At 49.1% G+C, this 23,435-nt stretch overlaps 1 protein-coding gene across 1 annotated transcript; it reads left to right on the forward strand.

The window, feature by feature from the left end:
- Positions 1-18,383: 18,383 nt before the first annotated feature.
- Positions 18,384-20,414, forward strand: LOC119276157 (protein ANTAGONIST OF LIKE HETEROCHROMATIN PROTEIN 1-like). Its single transcript, XM_037557149.1, has one exon. The coding sequence runs from the start codon at positions 18,602-18,604 to the stop codon at positions 20,192-20,194; it is 1,593 nt and encodes a 530-aa protein (XP_037413046.1). The 5' UTR covers positions 18,384-18,601; the 3' UTR covers positions 20,195-20,414.
- The last annotated feature ends 3,021 nt before the right edge of the window (positions 20,415-23,435 follow it).

Genomic DNA, 23,435 nt, shown 5'->3' on the forward strand with positions numbered 1-23,435 from the left:
AAAACATCTGGACTGGCTAGCAAACCTGGTGATGGTACCAAAGAAGGATAAATCCTGGCGCCTATGTGTCGACTTCAAGGACCTTAACAAGGCTTGCCCAAAGGACCCCTTCCCCCCCCCCCCGCATCGATCAAATTATCAACGCTACCGCAGGGCACGATTCATTGTGCTTCCTCGACGCATACTCCAGCTACCACCAAATCAAGATGGCGGAGCCAGACCAAGCCGCAACAGCATTCATCACTCCATACGGCCCATTCTGCTTCAACACAATGCCCTTCGGGCTAAAAAACGCCGGCGCAACATATCAGCGCATGATTCAGACATGTCTGGCAAACCAGATCAGCAAAACAGTGGAGGCATACGTAGACGATGTGGTCGTCAAATCCAAGCATGTCAAAACTCTAGTAGACGACTTGAGGCTCACATTCGACAATCTCCGGACATACGACATTAAGCTGAATCCGGAAAAATGCGTCTTCGGCGTACCAGCCGGAAAGCTCTTGGCCTTCATTGTATCCGGTAGAGGAATTGAAGCAAACCCAGCCAAGATCCGAGCTCTGTCACAATTGGTATCCCAAAAGACCTCAAACAAATACAAAAATTGACTGGATGCATGGCGGCTCTAAGCCGCTTTATCTCCCGTTTGGGAGAAAAGGCATTACCCCTTTATCGCCTCCTCCGGCGCACCGAACACTTCGAGTGGACGGATGCCGCCACGGCCGGACTCGAAGAAATAAAAGCCATATTGGCAACAAATCCGGTCCTGGCCGTGCCCAACATGGGTGAACCAATGTTATTATATATCACGGCAACACATCAAGTTGTAAGCGCGGTGCTCGTTGTCGAACAAGAAACGAACGGACACAAGTTCCCCCTTCAAAAACCAGTTTACTACGTGTCCACTGTCCTAACTTCATGCAAGTCCTGATATCCACATTATCAAAAGATAGCGCACACGGTGTTCATGGCATCCCGGAAGCTGCGACACTACTTTCAAGAGTGTTCGATAACAGTAGCCTCCGGAGTACCTCTTAATGGCATTATAAACAACCGCGACGCGACTGGCCGGATTGCAAAATGGGCCATCGAGCTCCTCCCGTTCGACATAACGTACAAGCCACGACGAGCTATTAAGTCGCAAGTTTTGGCCGACTTTGTCGCCGAATGGACTGAAGCCGAACTCCCTAAAGAGTACGGCGCATATTCCAATTGGATCATGCACTTCGACGGCTCCAAAATGTTGGCCGGCCTGGGGGCTGGTGTCATCCTGACATCCCCAACCGGAGACACAGTTCAATACGTACTCCAGATAATGTACACGGATTCCAACAACGCAGACGAATAAGAGGCCCTTCTACATGGCCTTCGGATGGCGGTCTCCATGGGCATTAAACGCCTAGAGGTGCGTGGGGATTCGAACCTCGCGATATCCCAAATAAATGGAGACTTCGACGCCAAGGATCCGAAAATGATAGCTTACCATAACGTCGTCCTAAAAATATTAGCTCGGTTTGAAGGGCTTGAATTTCACCATATAGCCCGGGATAATAACCAGGCGGCGGACGTATTGGCACGCATTGGCGCAAAGCGCGATGCCGTCCCTCCCAATATCTTCCTAGAGCGGCTGTTCAAGCCATCCGTACTATGGGAAGGGGAGTCCGGAAACAACAATCCGGACCCAACCGCACCACCCAACACCGAACATTCTGACACAATCGGTGGTTCTGCCAATGAAATAACACATTCAGCCCACGAAATAATGGCAGTCATTGCCCCGTGGACGGAACCATTCCTAGCCTACTTAACTAGGCAGGAACTTCCCGAGGACCAAAATGAGGCCCGCTGCATAGTACGGCCATCTAAAGCCTATAAGGTCCATGAGGGAGAGCTTTATAAGAAAAGCACAACCGGAGTCCTTCAAAGGTGTATCTCCGAAGAGGAAGGGCGAAATCTTCTGGCTAAAATTCATGCCGGACTCAGTGGGCACCACGCCGCAGCCCGGGCCCTTGTAGGCAAGGCCTTCCGTACAAGATTTTATTGGCCGACGGCCCGGGCAGATGTTCAGGACTTAGTCCAACGATGCGTCGGTTGTCAGCTCTTTGCTAATCAAAGCCACATGCCACCCACCGCCCTCAAAACTATACCCATCACCTGGCCGTTCGCGGTCTGGGGGCTTGACATGGTTGGACCCCTTAAAGGAGGAACCCACAAGCAAAAATACCTATTGGTCATGGTGGATAAATTCATCAAATGGATAGAGGCCAAGCCAGTTAAGACGGCCGAATCCGGACCCGTGATAGACTTCATATCAGGGGTAGTACACCGTTACGGCGTCCCCCATAACATCATCACTGATAACGGCACGAACTTCGCGGCCGACGAGGTTAAACTCTGGTGCAAAAACATGGGTATCAAGCTCGACTATGCTTCAGTCTATCACCCTCAAACTAACGGTCAAGTCGAACGAGCAAATGGTCTAATCATGAGCGGTATTAAACCCAGACTAGTGCGGTCCCTCAAGGAATCTAACACGCACTGGGTAGTGGAGCTCGACTCCGTATTCTGGGGGCTGCGGACCATGCCGAATCGCACTACCAGATTCACACCACTTTTTATGGTATATGGCGCAGAGGCAGTTTTGCCCTGCGACATAATTCATGACTCACCTCGCGTGCGCATGTACGAAGAAAGAGAAGCCGAGCTGGATCGGCAGGACGGTTTGGACGCCTTGGAGGAGGAGCGCGACGTGGCAAAAGCTCATTCCGCATTCTATCAACAGCAAGCTCGAAGATACCAAAGCAGAGAAGTATGGGTCAAAACTTACAACGTTGGCGAATTAGTTCTACGCCTGCCGGACAAGAAAAAGGACAAACTCAAGCCCAAATGGGAGGGTCCCTTCATCATCGACCAAGTCCTGACCGGCGGAGCATACCGTCTGCGGAACGCATCGGATAACCGACTCGAGCCAAACCCATGGAACGCAGCCCGTCTCCAAAGATTCTACGCCTAGCGCCGGACTCTGAGTTCGTCTCCTTCCTCCGTCTATATTTTATACTTTAACTGTCTTTTATTTCTCTCCTTCTCCCTCCTTTTTCCGAAGCCGTTGAAAGCTCGTTTATGCACTGTTCGCACACACTTGACGCGTTATCCGCGCTCAGTATACCTGGGGGCTTCTTTAACAGAAGCTTATTTATACGGGCTTTATGCCCAACACATGTGTCACACTTCCGCATGTACCTTTTATTCACCATTATATGCATCGATATGACTTAAGTTTTGGTCAAGCTGGGTTACCTGGCTCCTGTGCTTACCCCTACGTTCCCGATTGTTCGGCTAGGTGGTAAAGGGAGCACCTCTGCGATTGTTACCGCCGGGTCATCCGGACGTGTACCTCAGACTGGGTGAAGCCGAAAGCTAGCGTTCTTAAGGGAATATTCGGTCGGTGAACTAAAAGACGAATTCTTACTTATTCATTTATCTACCCCCAGATGTTTTTCTGCTTTTTTCGCAGTCCGGACATGCACTTTAGGGCATGCCTCCCAGGGAAAGGAACCCCTAATGGAACTATTCTCCCTGGAAGATGTCTCTTACTAACCATGTAATATAACATAACTAGTTGGGCACTTGTCCGATAAAGCACTCATGATCCCTACGCCTGGTCTCCACGCATGCCCCGGTTCTTACATAACCGCGAGGGTATTCGGACACACTCCGGACTGTCTGGTCCCGAGGTTGAAGCGAAAAGATCCGCTACGACAAACGATCTACAATCTGGCTAGAAGGCATTTTACATGTCATTTCAAATTACATAGTCAAATTGACTGATCGTATTCCTCTTCAATACCATCTAATAGGCTGTCTAGTTTATAGTCCCGCTGGGAATACTTTGCAGCCAACTCTACTTGGCCGTACACTAAGCTCACAGGGATCTCCTTCCCATTGGGCCCCACAGGTCCGACCTCGGCCATGTGTTTTGGGTCAGCCTTCGTGTACCGCGTCTTCACCATGGCCCAAGGCTCCCTGGTGCCTTGACGGCAGGCCGATATCTTCCATAGCCGGAAGCGCCGCCGTGCTCCCTGAAGCTTCTCTGCAAGCTCTCCAAGGCCTTCGGGTAGGGAGATGGATGGCCACAAGGCCTGGGCGATGCCTCTCATCACCTGCTGAACTCGTTCGTGCAGTTGCAGCAGCTCGGGAAGTAGCTCACCCATTGAACCGGGCATTTCCTCTGCAGGACGACCTGTGAGCATACCTACAGACATATTTCTGTTAATCGACTTCCTCGCCGAACTCTTCTTTTCATAAGTTCGCTCAAGCACTTACTATAAATGCCGCGATGAAGCCGCCGATTCTCCTTAACAGAGTCAGACAGCTGGGCACGAACATCTTTTAGTTCCTCGCCTAGCTGGGTGTTGGCATCTTGGAGGTTATTTTTCTCTTGCCGCACCCTTGTAAGCACATTCTCGCCGGCTTTTAACCGGCGCAGGAGCTGTTGCTTGTCCGGATCTACCCCAGCGCCATCTGTAATATTATTGTCAGACTTATACACACGCCGCACTTCGCAAACTACTTCTCTTTTAAAGTGTATATTACCAGAGGGGGTCTCTGTGGCTTCCCCTGTCGCGGCTAGTGCGGCCTCAAGTTGGGCCTTGCACTCCTGAAGCTCCTGGGACAGTTGGGTATTCTTTTCTGTAAGATCCTGCATAACAAATGATCCTTAAATCAGTTATTCTAACTATTTTAAGTCTTTGGGGCTACTGGCACATATAACTGTCAAAATCCCTCACCCGTATGTCTTTCACATACTGCTCTGTGGCTCTGGCTATACCATCTTGAGCGTCACGGAGGTGCGCATCTCCTAAATTAAAGGCATTCAATGCCTCTTGGGAGAAACATGCATCATGAAGAATTGTCCGGCGACGCCTGTGATTCATGGCACTCTCCACCTCAGATTTGGCGGCGGACAATCTGTCGGCATCCTCCGTTGGAGGAGCATCCGACGCGCGCCTTGTGTTTGCCTCTCCTTCCGAACTTGGCTTTGAAGCCTGGCCGGCGGAGGCTCAATTGGCAACCTCCTCGGACACAGTCCGGCAAGCGCTCTTTTTCCTGAAAAGATCACGAGCGTTAGTATGCCTTCCAGGAATCTTTCCTTGAAACACGGTGGCGCGCCATACCGTTGTGGCAACGTCTCGATCCGCACCGCACTTCTTTTCCGCCTGCTGGGCCGAGCTGCCCCTTGTTGGCCAGCCACCGCGGGCTCGGCTTCCCGCCTCAAAGGCACCTCCTGCGGAACACCATTGGTATGCGGTGATCAGAAATAAGCACGGATGGGTCATGGTATCAGGACTTCGGTCACAGTTACCTGGGAAGCTGGAAATATTCCGGGGTAGTCGGCCGTAATGGCGACCAAAGCATTGTCGATGCTAAGTTGGTGGAACACACCATCGATCAGCTCCACCTTTATGTCTGGATCCTCTTCGGAGGCCGGATCGAGGGACCGTTCCGGATCCTTGGGTTGTGGAGGCGGGCTGTGTATATCCTCTACAGCCCGGCGTAGTTCCTGCGTCGAAATCACAAAATGAGATACTTAACCATGGGAATGGGAATCGCATAGGCAAAAATAAGTGTCCGCTTACCCAGCTTCGAGGATTGTTCATAGAAAATCCGCTCTATGGACTAACACGGAGAAAACCTCCTTTTCCCCTTTGTACAGGCCAGACAAGATCTTCACCAGATCGGCGACCGATCCCGGCCCCTTACGGCCATGACGGGTGGCATCATCCTCCCCGTTGAAATCCCACATGGGGTGGCCCCTATACTGGAGCGGCTGCACCCCCCGCATAATGCATGTGGCCATGACTCCGATCATGGTCAGTCCGGAATGAGCTAGTAACCTTATTCGGCTCATCAGGTAGAGGACATCCCTGTCACTTTTCCTCTGGGGGCTCCGCGGGCGCCAGCTTAGGCGTTTCTTCAAAGGAGCATTACTGAACTCCGGGAGGCCGATCCGAACAGGATCCGGCAGCGGGACATCCTCCATGTAAAACCATTCCGAGGGCCAGTCTTTGGACGCCTTCTTCGGGGTTCCGGATAGATATCTGGTCCCGGCGATGCGCCATAGTTCGGCTCCGCCCACTTGATATATTGACCCCTCATGAGAACGGGGCACAAGGCAGAACAATCTCTTCCACAGCGCGAAATGAGCCTCAATGCCCAAAAATAGCTCGCAAAGGGCCACGAAGCCCGAAATATGCAGAATGGAGGCAGGCGTAAGGTTGTGCAACTGGAGGCCGTAGAACTCCAGGAGCCCTCGGAGAAACGGGTGTATTGGAAATCCGAGTACTCTTATCAGATAAGAGACAAAGCATACCCGCTCTCCTTTGGAAGGATCGGGGACGCTCTCCGCTTGCTTTCCACCCTTATAGGTGGCGAGTCCGCCTCGAACCGGAACCGTAAAAGCTGTGGGAAGAAATCCCTTGGCTTGGAGTGTCACTAACTCACTGTGCGGGACTGAGCATCTCTCCCAATCTCCAGGCTGAGGGCTGGGAGCACGAGAGGAGGAGCCGCGTCGACTGTCCATGATGGAATGGATCTTTGTCAGAGGCGCTCCGATGAATGCTCGCGGAGGGAGGATGGTGTGATTCGGATCTAGATCCCCATCTCTTTTATAGGCGGCTCATTTGCGCAGCTAGGGGGGTAAATGTAAAGATACCCTGGCTTTTCGCATTCGTTCGACACGTGGAAGGTGGCCATTATTGGGCGTGGAAGCCAAGGAGCGCAACATTTATAAGAAGCCGGACACTATTCGACAAGTATATGGAATTTGGAGAAGAACCCGCCTTGCAATGCCGAAGACAATCAACGCGCCGGACTCGTCATCATTGAAGCCTGGTTCGGGGGCTACTGAGGGAGTCCTGGATTAGGGGGTGTCCGGATAGCCGAACTATCACCTTTGGCCGGACTCCTGGACTATGAAGATACAAGATTGAAGACTCCGTCCCATGTCCAGATGGGACTTTCCTTGGCGTGGAAGGCAAGGTTGGCAATACGGATATGTAGATCTCCTACCATTGTAACCGACTCTGTGTAACCCTAGCCCTCTCCAGTGTCTATATAAACCGGAGGGTTTTAGTCCGTAGGACGAACAACAATCATACCATAGGCTAGCTTCTAGGGTTTAGCCTCTTTAATCTCGTGGTAGATCTACTCTTGTACTACCCATATCATCAATATTAATCAAGCAGGAGTAGGGTTTTACCTCCACCGAGAGGGCCCGAACCTGGGTAAAAACATCATGTCCCTTGTCTCCTGTTACCATCCGCCTAGACGCACAGTTCGGGACCCCCTACCCGAGATCCGCCGGTTTTGACACCGACATTCATAGTTATAGGAACATGTATAAGTCATGAAGAAAGCAATAGCAACATACTAAACGATCAAGTGCTAAGCTAACGGAATGGGTCAAGTCAATCACATCATTCTCCTAATGATGTGATCCCGTTAATCAAATGACAACTCATGTCTATGGTTAGGAAACTTAACCATCTTTGATTAAGAGCTAGTCAAGTAGAGGCATACTAGTGACACTATGTTTGTCTATGTATTCACACATGTATTATGTTTCCGGTTAATACAATTCTAGCATGAATAATAAACATTTATCATGAAATAAGGAAATAAGTAATAACTTTATTATTGCCTCTAGGGCATATTTCCTTCAGTCTCCCACTTGCACTAGAGTCAATAATCTAGTTCACATCGCCATGTGATTTAACACCAATATTCATATCTAAGGTGTGATCCTGTTTTGCTCGTGAGAGAAGTTTAGTCAATGGGTCTGTCACATTCAGAGCCGTATGTATTTTGCAAAAATATTCTATGTCTATAATGCTCTGTATGTAGCTACTCTAGCTAATTGCTCCCACTTTCAATATGTATCCAGATTGAGACTTAGAGTCATCTGGATCAGTGTCAAATCTTGCATCGACGTAACCCTTTACAACGAACCTCTTGTCACCTCCATAATCGAGAAACATATCCTTATTCCACTAAGGATAATTTTGACCAATGTCCAGTGATCTACTCCTAGATCACCATTGTACTCCCTTGCCAAACCAGGGCATAGTATACAATAGGTGTGGTCCATAGCATGGCATACTTTTATAGAACCTATGACTGAGGCATAGGGAATGACTTTCATTCTCTTTCTATTTTCTGTCGTGCTTGGGAGTTGAGTCTTACTCAATTTCATACCTTTGCAACACAGGCAAGAACTCTTTCTTTGACTGTTTCATTTTGAACTACTTCAAAATCTTGTCAAGGTATGTACTTATTGAAAATCTTATCAAGCGTCTTGATCTATCTCAATAGATCTTGATGCTCAATATGTAAGTAGCTTTACTGAGGTCTTTCTTTTAAAGAACTCCTTTCAAACACTTCTTTATGCTTTTCAGAAAAATTCTACATCATTTCTGATCAACAATATGTCACTCACATATTATCAGGAAGGCTGTAGTGCTCCCACTCACTTTATTGTAAATACAGGCTTCACTGCAAGTCCGTATAAAACTATATGCTTTGATCAACTTATCAAAGCGTATATTCCAACTCCGAGATGCTTGCACCAGTCCATAGATGGATCGCTGGAGCTTGCACAATTTGTTAGCACCTTTAGGATTGACAAAACCTTCTGGTTGCATCATATACAACTCTTCTTTAAGAAAACCATTAAGGAATGCAGTTTTGACATCCATTTGCCAGATTTCATAAAATGTGGCAATTGCTAACATGATTCGGACAGACTTAAGCATCGCTATAGTTGAGAAAATCTCATTGTAGTCAACACCTTAACTGGTCGAAAACCTTTTTGCGACAAGTCGAGCTTTGTAGATAGTAACACTACTATCAATGTCCGTCTTCCTCTTGAAGATCCATTTATTTTCTATGGCTTGCCGATCATCGGGCGAGTCCACCAAAGTCCACACTTTGTTCTCATACATGGATCCTATCTCAGATTTCATGGCCTCCAGCCATTCCGTGGAATCTGGGCTCATCATCGCTTCCTCATAGTTTGTAGGTTTATCATGGTCTAGTAACATGACTTTCAGAACAGGATTACTGTACTACTCTGGTGCGGACCGTACTCTGGAAGACCTACGAGGTTCTGTATTAACTTAATCTGAAGTTTCATGATCATCATCATTAGCTTCCTCACTAATTGGTGTAGGAATCACTGGAACTGATTTCTATGATGAACTACTTTCCAATTCGGGAGAAGGTACGATTACCTTATCAAGCTCTACTTTCCTCCCACTCACTTCTTTCGAGAGAAACTCCTTCTCTAGAAAGGATCCATCTTAGCAACGAATATCTTGCCTTCGGATCTGTGATAGAAGGTGTACCCAACAGTTTCCTTTGGGCATTCTATGAAAATGCACTTCTCCGGTTTGGGTTCGAGCTTATCAGGTTGAAACTTTTTCACATAAGCATCGCAGCCCCAAACTTTAAGAAACAACAACTTTGGTTTCTTGCCAAACCACATTTCATAAGGTGTCGTCTCAACGGATTTTGATGGTGCCCTATTTAAAGTGAATGCAGCTGTCTCTAATGCATAACCCCAAAATGATATTGCTAAATCAGTAAGAGACATCATTGATCGCACCATGTCAAATAAAGTGCGGTTATGATGTTCGGACACACCATTATGCTGTGGTGTTCCAGGTGGCATGAGTTTGTGAAACTATTCCACATTATTTTAACTGAAGGCGAAAACTCGTAACTCAAATATTCATCTCCATGATCAGATCGCAGAAACTTTATTTTCTTGTTACGATGATTTTCCACTTCACTCTGGAATTCTTTGAACCTTTCAACTATTTCAGACTTATGTTTCATCAAGTAGATATACCCATATCTGCTCAAAACATCTGTGAAGGTCAGAAAATAATGATACCCTCCACGAGCCTTAATACTCATTGGTCTGCATACATCAATATGTATTATTTTCAACAAGTCAGTAGCTCGTTCCATTGTTCTGGAGAACGGAATTTTAGTCATCTTGCCCAAAAGGCATGGTTTGCAAGTATCAAATGATTCATAACCAAGTGATTCCAAAATCCATCGTTATGGAGTTTCTTCATGCGCTTTACACCGATATGACCCAAACGGCAGTGCCACAAATAAGTTGCACTATCATTATTAACTTTTCATCTTTTGGCATCAATATTATGAATATGTGTAGCACTACGATCGAGATCCAACAAACTATTTTCGTTAGGTGTATGACCATTGAAGGTTTTATTCATGTAAACAGAACAATAATTATTCTCTGAGTTTAAATGAATAACCGTATTGCAATAAACATGATAAAATCATATTCATGCTCAACACAAACGCCAAATAACATTTATTTAGGTTTAACAATAATCTCGAAAGTATAGGGAGTGTGTGATGATGATCATATCAATCTTGGAACTACTTCCAACACTCATCGTCACTTCCCCTCAACTAGTCTGTGTTTATTATGTAACTCCTGTTTCGAGTTACTAATCTTAGCAACCGAACAAGTATCAAATACTCAAGGGCTACTATAAACACTAGTAAGGAACACATCAATAACCTGTATATCAAATATACCCTTGTTCACTTTGCCATCCTTCTTATCCACCAAATATTCAGGGCATTTCCGTTTCCAGTGACCATGTCCTTTGCAGTGTAAGCACTCGGTTTCAGGCTTTGGTCCAGCTTTGGGCTTCTTCGCGGGAGTGACAACTTGCTTGTCATTCTACTTGAAGTTCCCTTTCTTTCCCTTTGTCCTTTTCTTGAAACTAGTGGTCTTGTCAATCATCAACACTTGATGCTCTTTCTTGATTTCTACCTTCGTTGATTTCAACATCGCGAAGAGCTCGGGAATAATTTTCGTCATCCTTTGCATACTATAGTTCATCACGAAGTTCTACTAACTTGGTGATGGTGACTAGAGAACTCTGTCAATCACTATCTTATCTGGAAGATTAACTCCCACCTGATTCAAGCGATTGTAGTACCCATACAATCTGAGCACATGCTCACTAGTTGAGCAATTCTCCTCCATCTTTTAGCTATAGAACTTGTTGGAGACTTCATATCTCTCAACTCGGGTATTTGCTTGAAATATTAACTTCAACTCCTGGAACATCTCATATGGCCCATGACGTTCAAAACGTCTTTGAAGTCCCTATTCTAAGTCGTTAAGCATAGTGCACTAAACTATCAAGTAGTCATCATATTGAGCTAGCCAAACGTTCATAACGTCTGTATCTGCTCCTGCAATAGGTCCGTCACCTAGCGGTGCATCAAGGAAATAATTCTTTTGTGCAGCAATGAGGACAGTCCTCAGATCACGGATCCAATCCGCATCATTGCTACTAACATCTTTCAACAGAGTTTTCTCTAGGAACGTATCAAAATAAACATATGAAAGCAACAGCGCGAGCTACAACATAATTTGCAAAATACTACCAGGACTAAGTTCATGATAAATTTAAGTTCAATTAATCATATTACTTAAGAACTCCCACTTAGATAGGCATCTCTCTAATCATCTAAGTGATCACGTGATCCAAATCAACTAAACCATAACCGGTCATCACGTGAAATGGAGTAGTTTTCAATGGTGAACATCACTATGTTGATCATATCTACTATATGATTCACGCTCGACCTTTCGGTCTCAGTGTTCCGAGGCCATATCTGCATATGCTAGGCTCGTCAAGTTTAACCTAAGTATTCTACGTGTGTAAAACTGGCTTGCACCCGTTGTAGATGGACGTAGAGCTTATCACACCCGATTATCACGTGGTGTCTGGGCATGACGAACTTTGGCAACGGTGCATACTCAGGAAGAACACTTTTATCTTGAAATTTAGTGAGATATCATCTTATAATGCTACCGTCAATCAAAGCAAGATAAGATGCATAAAAGATAAACATCACATGCAATCAATATAAGTGATATGATATGGCCATCATCATCTTGTGCTTGTGATCTCCATCTCCGAAGCACCGTCATGATCACCATCGTCACCGACGCGACACCTTGATCTCCATCGTAGCATCGTTGTCGTCTCGCCAACTATTGCTTCTACGACTATCGCTACCGCTTAGTGATAAAGTAAAGCAATTACAGGGCGATTGCATTGCATACAATAAAGCGACAACCATATGGCTCCTGTCAGTTGCCGATAACTCGGTTACAAAACATGATCATCTCATACAATAAAATATAGCATCATGCCTTGACCATATCACATCACAACATGCCCTGCAAAAACAAGTTAGACGTCCTCTACTTTGTTGTTGCATGTTTTACGTGGCTGCTACAGGCTGAGAAAGAACCGTTCTTACCTACACATCAAAATCACAACGATAGTTCGTCAAGTTAGTGTTGTTTTAACCTTCTCAAGGACCGGGCGTAGTCACACTCGGTTCAACTAAAGTTGGAGAAACTGACACCCGCTAGTCACCTATGTGCAAAGCATGGCGGTAAAACTATTCTCGCGTAAGCATACGCGTAATGTCGGTCCGGGCCGCTTCATCCAACAATACCGCCGAACCAAAGTATGACATGCTGGTAAGCAGTATGACTTGTATCACCCACAACTCACTTGTATTCTACTCGTGCATATAACATCTACGCTAAAACCTGGCTTGGATGCCACTGTTAGGGAACGTAGTAATTCAAAAAAATTCCTACGCACACGCAAGATCATGGTGATGCATAGCAACGAGAGGGGAGAGTGTGTCCATGTACCCTCGTAGACCGAAAGCCGAAGCGTTAGCACAACGCGGTTGATGTCGTCATAGTCTTTACGATCTGATCGATCAAGCACCGAATGCACGGCATCTCCGAGTTTAGCACACGTTCAGCTCGATGATGTCCCTCGAACTCTGATCCAGCCGAGCTTTGAGGAAGAGTTCCGTCAGCACGACAGCATGGTGACGATGATGATGTTCTACCAACGCAGGGCTTCGCCTAAGCACCGCTACGATATTATCGAGGTGGACAATGGTGGAGGGGGGCACCGCACATGGCTAAGAGATCTCAAGGATCAATTTTTGTGTCTAGAGGTGCCCCCTGCCCCCGTATATAAAGGAGGGAGGGAGAGGCCGGCCCTAGAGGGGGCGCCAATTGTGGGGAGTCCTACTAGGACTCCCAAGTCCTAGTAGGATTCCCCTTTCCTTTCTGGAGTAGGAGAGAAGGAAAGAGGGGGGAGGGAGAAGGAAAAGTGGGCTGCACCCCTTGTCCAATTTGGACCAGAGGGGGGGGGGCTCCTTCCTTTTGGCCTCTCTCCTCTATTCTCGTATGGCCCAATAAGGCCCATATGCTTCATGGCGAATTCCCGTAACTCTCCGGTACTCCGAAAAATACCCCGAATCGCTCGGAACCTTTCCGAAGTCCGAATATAGTCGTCCAATATATCGATCTTTACGTCTCGACCATTTCGAGACTCCTCGTCATGTCCCCGATCTCATCCGGGACTCTGAACTACCTTCGGTACATCAAAACACATAAACTCATAATATAACCGTCATCGAACTTTAAGCGTGTGGACCCTACGGGTTCGAGAACTATGTAGACATGACCGAGACACGTCTCCGGTCAATAATCAATAGCGGAACCTGGATGCTCATATTGTCTCCCACATATTATACGAAGATCTTTATCGGTCAAACCGCATAACAACATACATTGTTCCCTTTGTCACCGGTATGTTACTTGCCCGAGATTCGATCGTCGGTATCTCAATACCTAGTTCAATCTCGTTACCGACAAGTCTCTTTACTCGTTCCGTAATACATCATCCTGTAACTAACTCATTAGTTACAATGCTTGCAAGGCTTATAGTGATGTGCATTACCGAGCGGGCCCAGAGATACCTCTCCGACAATTGGTGACAAATCCTAATCTCGAAATACGCCAACCCAACAAGTATCTTCGGAGACACCTGTAGAGCACCTTTATAATCACCCAGTTACGTTGTGACGTTTGGTAGCACACAAAGTTCCTCCGATAAACGGGAGTTGCATAATCTCATAGTTATAGGAACATGTATAAGTCATGAAGAAAGCAATAGCAACATACTAAATGATCAAGTGCTAAGCTAACGGAATGGGTCAAGTCAATCACATCATTCTCCTAATGATGTAATCCCGTTAATCGAATGACAAATCATGTCTATGGTTAGGAAACTTAACCATCTTTGATCAACGAGCTAGTCAAGTAGAGGCATATTAGTGACACTATGTTTGTCTATGTATTCACACATGTATTATGTTTCCGGTTAATACAATTCTAGCATGAATAATAAACATTTATCATGAAATAAGGAAATAAATAATAACTTTATTATTGCCTCTAGGGCATATTTCCTTCACCATTATGGTGTCCATGAAGAAGAAGAGGCAAACGACCATGGCAACTCATGACATGAAGATGAAGGCATCTATTGTGAAGAGGAGGAAGAAGAGGGCATCGACATTGAGGATGAGCCATTGTTTAACGACGAGCTCATCCAAAGAGTCCGTGCACAAAGGAGGAGGCAAAGCATTTGCACTGGATCATATACCAAAGAAGAGGACATGTTGATTTGCGAGAGTTGGAAGGAGATAGGCCCCAAGACCAGTGCCAAGAAAAAATAATCCATCTTTTGGACAAGAGTTTATGCAACCTTCATGAATGGAGGAAGTTTCCACCTTACAAGTTTGTGAGCACTCGTGGCATCAACTCAATCCAAAAGAGACGAGGTTCATTCAACAAGAATGCAACAAGTTCTGTGTCGTTCTTGAGAGCGTTGAAGCCCGTCCCATGAGTGGCCTAGGCGTGGCCGACTTGGTATGGCCTCTTCCTGTTTCATTGCTATGCCACGTTCATGTTTGTTACATCTTGTGTCATTCACTATTACATTTGTGGCCTACTCTTTGATTGTGTAGGCATTCCAACCTTTGGAAGCATTCAAGGCCCGTCATAAGAACACGCCATTCACCCTAACCCATTGTGGGACGCTCATCAAAGGTTGCCCCAAGTTCAAAGATCAATATGCCGCTCTAAAGAAGAAAAGAGGGCCGACGGCCATGGCTGGGGATGTAGATAGGGTGAAGAAGCCGAGGGGCAAGACCAAATCGAAGATTGACGAGAAGCGTGATGCGACATCTATCGCCTTGCAAGAAACTTTGCACGACATGATGACTCAAAAGGAAGTGAGGGACGGAAGGAAGCACCAAGGAAAGGACGAGCAAATGAAGATATACTTGGAGCTTCAAACAAAGAAGCTTGACATGAAGGAGGCCGTCAAGAGGAGGAAGCTCGACATGAAGGAGGTTGTCCAAACGAAGAAGCTCGCGATCGAGGCCGCAATGCAGACACCAGAGCAAAAGAGGTGCGCTAGCAATCGTGACCGTAGACTTGACCAACATGTCCCCGGAGAGAAGAAGTTGGTTTGAGAATTGGCAAAAGGAGATGCTCGACCAAGATGTCATGAACTAGGGAGGCCTCGACTGTTGACTATGGTTGTTCTTTCTGAAGTCTGGCAAGTGTGCCAGCCGCTAGCTTTGTTGCCAGCGAGAAAACTTGAGGGTCATTCTTTTTGAAGGCTGGCAAGTATGTTGCAAAAAATTCCAGGCGGCGAAATGCATTCGTTTGTTGGATGCACGGCTGGCGCAAACGTAGAAAGAGTCGTATGCCGTTCCTTTGGTTGACCTGAACGTATAAAATTCAGATAAAACGGATGTGCCGACCGACCCCCGCGTCGCTCTGCTCGGGCGACTCGGGGGAACTCCGCGCGTCGCCGGCGGCCCCCTCCCCTGCGCCTCCTCTCCTCCGTCGCTGCCGCTGGCCTCGCCGCGGTGGCGGCGGCCCCTGCCTCCGAAGGTGGCTCGGGGAGATCCGCGGCGGACGCGTGAGGGCCGGGTGGCTGGGGTCATCTCGGTGGCATCTTCACTCGAGCTCGGTACCGAGGTCGCGGTGAGCGCTGGGGGGAGCAGGGGTGGCGTCGAGGTGGCGCGCAGCCTGCTCACCGGCGCCTGGTCGTGGTGCTCACAGGCGCTCCCCTCGGCGGCGGATCTGGCCGGCGCACCGGATCCGGGCCAGTGGCTGGCTTTGGGCGTCAGGGTGCGGTCTCTAACCTCCGCGTGGTGGACCTGCCATCTCCTGTGGCTGCTCGAGCGGCGTGGGGGTGAGGCCAGGCCTATGGCCAGCCATCCCTTCTCTTCCGGCCAGATCCAGATCGGGCACGCGAGGTGCCTCCTCTGATCGCGTCCTCCTGCCGATCTGGCACCCCCCCGGCGCCCCGCGCTCTGTTCCACCCCCTATGGCTGCTTCGGCAGTCTGGTGTTGGTTCTACGGGTGCTCGGTAGCCGTCGTTGCTGGAGGTTGGTGCCTCCGGGCAGTGGTGACTCCGGTCTCAGCAGCGGCATGGCTCAGCAAACGAGTGGCGCAGGTGTTGCTTCGGGTGAAAGCCTTGTGTCGGCTTCGGTCGGCACCAGCGGCAGCGACGCCCTTCGGCGTCGGATCCCTCCTTGGAGGTGTCGTCGTGCGATGCACTGTTCCCCGCATACTCTGTTCTTTCTCCGGGTGAAAGCCTTAGATCCAGCTACTGGATCGGACGGTGGCGGCGTCCTTGACGTCGTTTTACCACCTTGGTGGCACCTGTCTTCGGAGATGCTGCTCCATGCTGTTTGCTGAGGTTTGGGGGTGGAGTTAGGCTGGTTTGAAGCGGGTGGTCGGTGGTGGTGGTGCGTCCAGTCTAGGGGTCGACGGTGGTGTGTGTCGTGCTCGAGTGCTCCTCGGTGCATCTCTGCTTGGCGGTGCCCTGCGGCTACGCCGTCGGCACACAGGTGTCGTGGTGTCGTCTCGGCCTTGCATAACCTTTCGAATGTACCCCCGACACAGGTGGTGTCGTGGCGTCGTGCAGTCTAGGTTGTGAGGTGCCTTTCGATTGCGTCGATGGTGCAGTGCCGCGGTTTGGTTTGCTAGGCGATGCCCTTCGTCTATGCCGGTGGCACACAGGTGCCGTGGCGTCGTCTCGGCCCCGCGTGTCCCTTCGAAGGTGCCTCGCGACACAGGTGGTGTCGCGGCGTTGTGCAGTCTCGGATGCGTGGGGCCTTTCGATTGCGTCGACGGTGCAGTGTCGTGGTTTGGTCCGGCTGGCCAATGCCGTTAGATTTCTCCTTTGGTGCTCTTTGTTGTGTTTTCCCTCGTTGTTCCCCCTGTTATGTGTGTTGTTGGCGTGGGTTGTGTTCTGTTTATCTCTTCTCCCTTGTGCCCCTCTTTACCTCTGGTTCACTTGAACCTATCTCGCGATAGGCTGCTAAAGCCTTATAGGCAAATGAATACAATTCAGGTGGGGAAATCTTTCCCCCGGTGAAAATTCAAAAAAAAAATCAAATAAAACGGACATTCGTTTGGGACCCGTAAGAGTTGGTGGGGATTTGAGCGACGTCGTTGGAGACGCCCTAGAGAGTAGCGAAACGGTTGAACGGATGAACAATGGAAACAGGTGACTATGGCAGCCTGTTTGGTAAACACTTGGGCATGAGAATGGGAGTTTGTATTAGGGTGTTTATGGAGGGATTAGCTATGGGAAGTTGATTTTTACTCCCATTTCCTTGTTTGGTATATGGTGGGAATTAGTACGGGATAAAACTCTGCTCATCAATTAACAGGGTACGCCATGGAAAAAAATAGGTGGAAATTGGCTTCCTCAACTTCCTTTCCCCTTCCGACTTAAACTTCCATTCCCTCTAATTAAACAGTGAACTTTTAATCTCCTCACCCCATAACTCCCATTCCCCATCTCTAATTCCCCTAACCAAACGCGCTATGGGTCCCTTGAGGCATGCGAAAAACGTCAGCGACGCGGCGGTACGCAAGCATGTCGACGAAAGGACGCCATGCCGCCGCGGTTTCTCGAACCCCGTGGCCGGCCCAGCTATCAATCTCACCGCTGTAGGCCTACCACCAAATTTTGACAGTTTTTTAGAGTAATTTTGACAGTTTGTACGTATTACTCCAGTTTACCGGCTCGCACGTGAGGGTGACGGTGCCACGGCAGCCTGATTGTCATCCCATTGACCACGTTCGTCCGCTAGTCTCCGTTCCCCACCGCGCCGCGCCGTGCCGAGAAGAGGCGAGGAGTCCAGTCCACGCGGTGTCGTGCGGATCTGCGAAACCGCGTGAACCGCGGCACGCACCCGCACCCGTTCGCTGTCAGCTGGTGGGTGCCCACCCGCCACACCGCGTCCTCGGGGCGCGGCCATCTTCCTGGCTGCTCCTGCTCCACACCAGCGCAGGCGCGGGCCGGTCTCGCTTTCCTGCTGCCTCCCTTCCTTGTCCAAAAAGCAACCCCCGCGTTCACACCTCGCCATCGATCGGCCTCGTCGCATCACGCCGTATTTATATCGTTCCCCATTTCACACCAGTCTGCTCGCCTCCACCTACGAATCACAGGACGCTCATTTCTCTCGTTTCGTTTCCTCTTCAATCGCTGACCCGCACCCACCACCGCACCGCACCAATCGCCGACCCGCGCGCACCCGGCCAGCGTTACTAGCTAGCGTGACGTATATGAGATCCCCATCCGGCGCCCGTCCCAGCAGCGGAGGGGGCGCAGCAGCAGACGACGACTTCGCCTTCTACTACTCTTTCTTCCAGGACGCCGCCGCCGCGTCGCCGCTCCCACTCGCGCTCGACGGAGCCGCCATGCCTAACAACCGCCGGAGGAAGCGCGGAGGGGACGACGACTCCGCCGCGGAGCCCATCAAGGACGGTAGCAACAACGGAAGGAAGCGCTCCATCGCCACCATAATAACTTCGCTCGCCGCGCTCGAGGCCGAGGACCACGCCGACAGCGCGGGGGCCGCCGACGCCTCCCGCCGTGAGCTCGCGCTCCTCGAGTCCAACGCCGACAACAAGTCGCAGGCCATGATGGACTACTTCGCCAAGATGGAGGGCAGCTTTGATGCCGACGCCGACTCCGAGGCCGCTGAAGCGCGCAGCGGCCTCTCGGCGTCGGCAGCGGCAGTGGCCGTCGTGGCTGCCGAGGAGGCCGCCACTAATACCGCCGCGTCGGCCTCGCCGCCGCGTGCAGGCCACCACCAACGTCGCCTGTGGGTCAAGGACCGGTCGCAGGCGTGGTGGGACCAGTGCAATAGCCCCGACTTCCCGGAGGCAGAGTTTCGGCGCGCCTTCAGGATGGGCCGGGAGACGTTCGACATGATCTGCGAGGCGCTCGGCTCCGCGGTGGCCAAGGAGGACACCATGCTTCGCGCGGCCATCCCCGTGCGCCAGCGCGTCGCCGTCTGCATCTGGCGCCTCGCCACCGGTGAGCCGCTCCGCCTCGTCTCCAAGCGCTTCGGCCTCGGCATCTCCACATGCCACAAGCTCGTTCTCGAGGTCTGCGGTGCCATCAAGTCCGTCCTCATGCCGCGCTTCCTCCAGTGGCCCGACGAGGCCGCCGCCGGCAGATTCAAGGAGGGCTTCGAGAGATCCTTCGGTGTTCCGGGGGTCATCGGAGCCATGTACACCACGCACATCCCTATCATCGCGCCCAAGATCTCCGTTGCCGCCTACTTCAACCGTCGGCACACGGAGCGCAATCAGAAGACATCCTACTCCATCACGCTCCAGGGGGTGGTCGGCCCTGACCGCGCCTTCACCGACGTCTGCATCGGTTGGCCGGGCTCCATGCCGGACGATCAGGTGCTCGAGAAATCCATGCTGCACCAGCGCGCCGCGGCGGGTATGATGCACGACGCCTGCCTCGTCGGCGGCGCAAGCTACCCGCTCATGGACTGGGTGCTCGTGCCGTACACGCACCAGAACCTGACATGGACGCAGCACGCCTTCAACGAGAAGGTCGGCGACATCCGCAACGTGGCCGTGGAGGCGTTCGCCCGGCTCAAGACGCGGTGGGCATGCCTCCAGAAGCGCACGGAGGTGAAGCTCCAGGACCTCCCCGTGGTGCTGGGCGCCTGCTGCGTCCTGCACAACATCTGCGAGATGCGCCGCGAGGAGCTCGAGCCGGAGGTCCCGTTTGCGCTTTTCGACGACGCTACCACGCCGGAGACCCCTGTTCGCTCCGAGACCGCCAAGCAGGAGAGGGACAGCATCGCGCACAACCTCCTCCACCGCGGTTTCGCCGGCACCACATTTTTCTGATCAAATCACCTCCTGGCCCTCTCCTTGGCTTGGGTACAGATAAATTAAACATGCACCGAATTCTTTTAGCCGCTAGGATAGAACATTTTGTTAGGATTTGTACACAACGTTCAGAGAAACTGGAAATTCATGTAAACATTCTGTGGAAAATTTCGGCAGTAGCTGCTGTCGGTTACTCGGTTTATTGTTTAAAGATATATATACAATTTAATTTACAAAATGTGAAGAGCAAAGCTGGTTTAACTGAAGAGCATTTCTAGTGTGTTGCATTCTGTACGCCATTCTCTCTTTTAACGACATGCTCTTATAAATTCATCTGACCGTGCTGGATCGGCTGGTCCGCTCGTTGTAGCTGCGCCCGTTGGAACTGTCGCGCGAACAAATTCAGGATATATTGTCCCTGTTTTAGGACAATCTAAGGGACGCGGATGTTCTGATTCCGAAAAAATTCTGACCTTTTTGTGTGCCAAATATTTTGATTGGTCACAATTTCATTATCAGATGACATTAGTGGAAAACGTGGCGTCAACAAAATCGATGCTCCAAAATGTTATCTTTAGGTTTGTTTTGAATTTTTTTTTATTCTACTATTCATCGGACTTCACATGAGCTTGGAATCAAAACAACACTTTCGCAATCTAAGACATCTCCAAAGCCGAGCCTCAAATTGCCCGCATACGATCCGGACATACTTCGTCATCCAACGTGGACAGGTATTTGTCCACGTCTGTTTTTTTCTAAACCGGAAAGGCGCCCTCGGCCCACCCAAAACCACTCCCGAAGCTCACATCTCAGTTCCTTCCCCCTTGTTTTCCTTTGCTCCGCATCCGCTTTCTCCCAGGCCGATGTCGCCCCCGTACCACCTCAGCAGCCAGCCAAGTCCTTGTTGGACCTTCGCCATGCCGGTTTGCCTACACCGTCGTTCCACCTCTCGTCCATCCGCGCATAGGTACCATTCACCCAGCACATGCCTTCCGTGGGGTCACTACGCCTGGCAAGTGCTTGGTGTAATGCCCGTGCTAAATTTTTGAAAATTGTTCTCCCTTTTTTGAAGTAATGAATTCAGACATGGTGTACTTGTAGAAGAACTATGTTGAGACGTCTGACGACTTGTCCGATGAGGAGGATTATGAGGATAACAATGATGTAAGTGGTCCTTGCAAATGTGGAGCACGTTGATGATGGACGACTACCTTGCCCCCGATGCTCTATTCGCGAACAATTTCACCAACGATTTGGTATGCGGGAAAATGTGTTTGACCGCCTCAACAATGGCGTCCAGCCCTACGATGACTACTTCATCTTAAAGAAGGATGTTGTAGGAAGAGTTGGATCTCTGGTAACCAGAAGTGCACTATTGCATTGCAGATGCTTGCATATGGCACGACCGTAGATTCGTGGGATGAGTACCTCCAGATGTTCGAGAGCACATGCAGAGATGACATGGTCAGATTTGCTACTGCGATGGTCGAAGTGTTTGGCCTCGGTACATGAGAGAACTAACTACCGCAGACGTTGAAAGCTCATCACACTCTCGGAAGCAAGAGGATGGCCAAGTATGCTCGGATCTCTTGATTGCACACATTGGAGGTGAAAAAACTGCTCATATGCTCTACAAGGGCAATATCCGAGCCATTTTAAAAAGTCCACCAAGATTCTATATGAAGTTGCATAACATGACCTCTGGTTGGCATGCTTTCTTTGCATGCCCGGATCTCACAATAACTTCAATGTGCTGCAACGGTCTTAATTGTTTGTTAGGTTGACTGAAGGACAAGCTCTCCCATGCAACTATGCTATCAATGGGCATGACTACAACATGGGATACCATCAGGTTGACGGCATCCTCCATGGGCGACCTTCTTCAAAACCATCTATGAGCCAGCTGATCGGAGAAGAGCTAATTTCGCCCACACAAAAAGGGGCTAGAGGGGATGTGGAGAGGGCATTTGAAGTGATCCAAGCTCGTTTTGCAGTTGCTCGAGGAACTGCAAAAATATGAGATCCGGAGCCCTTGTGGGAGAGGATGAGACGTTGTGTTATTATGCACAACATGATCATGGAGGACGAGGGTGAAGATGTTGCCTGATGTCTGAACTTTGACAACATGTGAGATCCAATGCAACTTGCAAATCAGAATTCAACCACGTTTGATGAGTTTGTCCAAATGTATCAACAAATTCGACTTCGAGCACCTCACGAGAAGCTAGGAAGATCTGACGGAGCATTTATCTACACTTTAAGGGGACAAATATAACATATGTGAGATTTGAATTCAAGTGTGAACTATTTTATTTTAAAACATAGTTGGATTCTAATATTTGCATTTGAACTAGTGTCGCATTTGAATGTTTTCACTCATCGAATATTTGATATGCTATTATTTTGAGGTCTGTAAACTTTAAAGAAAAAACAAGGACATGCATTTGGGGACTGGGTTGGATTGTCGGTTCCCGTATCACTATCCGCAGACGAGTCCAGACCAGTCTGTGGACAGATACTATGTCCTTTTTGAGAGTCGAAGTTGGAGATGCCCTAATGCAACGATGGAGGTCCGGTGACTCCTCTAATCTTTGCCTTGAGGCTGATTGCAGCAACTCACAGTCTAGTACATTTTCACGATATATTATTGGCTTGAAGTGAAGCATTAAGCGGATACAAACAAAATGAACACATACCCAGTCTCGGCATAGATGGGATGTACACATCCAACATTGATGCACACACATAAGAAAGCACAACGCTAAGAGCAAAACCGTACAAGAATAAATCTATGCATTAAGTAAGAACAAAACACCCCAAACCAATCAAAACAACGATCGATAAGCCACCTCAATGACCATATCCTCACCAACCATCTATTGACACCACAAGAACAACCATCTATTCCCAAGTGATACATAATCATTCTAGGAGACACCACTCTCCAAAAGCTAATATATGTTGTTGTTGATGATGAACTCCTTGCTATTGTGCTTCAAAAGATAGTCTCCTCAACACTCAATCACTCTCTCACGAATTTGGCATGGTGGTAGGAGAAGGATTGAAGTGGAAAGCAACTTGAGGGGGCTAGAAACCAAGGATCAAAAGTTGGAGTGGAATCCCCTTGATTTCAACACAAGTGTAGGTGGTTCTCTCTTAGAAAATGGATATGGGAACTAGTAGTTTCGTCCTGGTTGCTCTCACTGGGAGTTGGTGGAATGGTTGGGGTCTATATAGGCAGCACCAAAAATCTAACAGT

This window comes from Triticum dicoccoides, chromosome 3B, assembly GCF_002162155.2.
Source record: "Triticum dicoccoides isolate Atlit2015 ecotype Zavitan chromosome 3B, WEW_v2.0, whole genome shotgun sequence".
NCBI classification, from domain to species: Eukaryota; Viridiplantae; Streptophyta; class Magnoliopsida; order Poales; family Poaceae; genus Triticum; species Triticum dicoccoides.

What these genes read in the sequence shown, in the direction of transcription:
- LOC119276157 (XM_037557149.1), top strand. Translation starts at nt 18,602, where the DNA reads ATGAGATCCCCATCCGGCGCCCGTCCCAGCAGCGGAGGGGGCGCAGCA.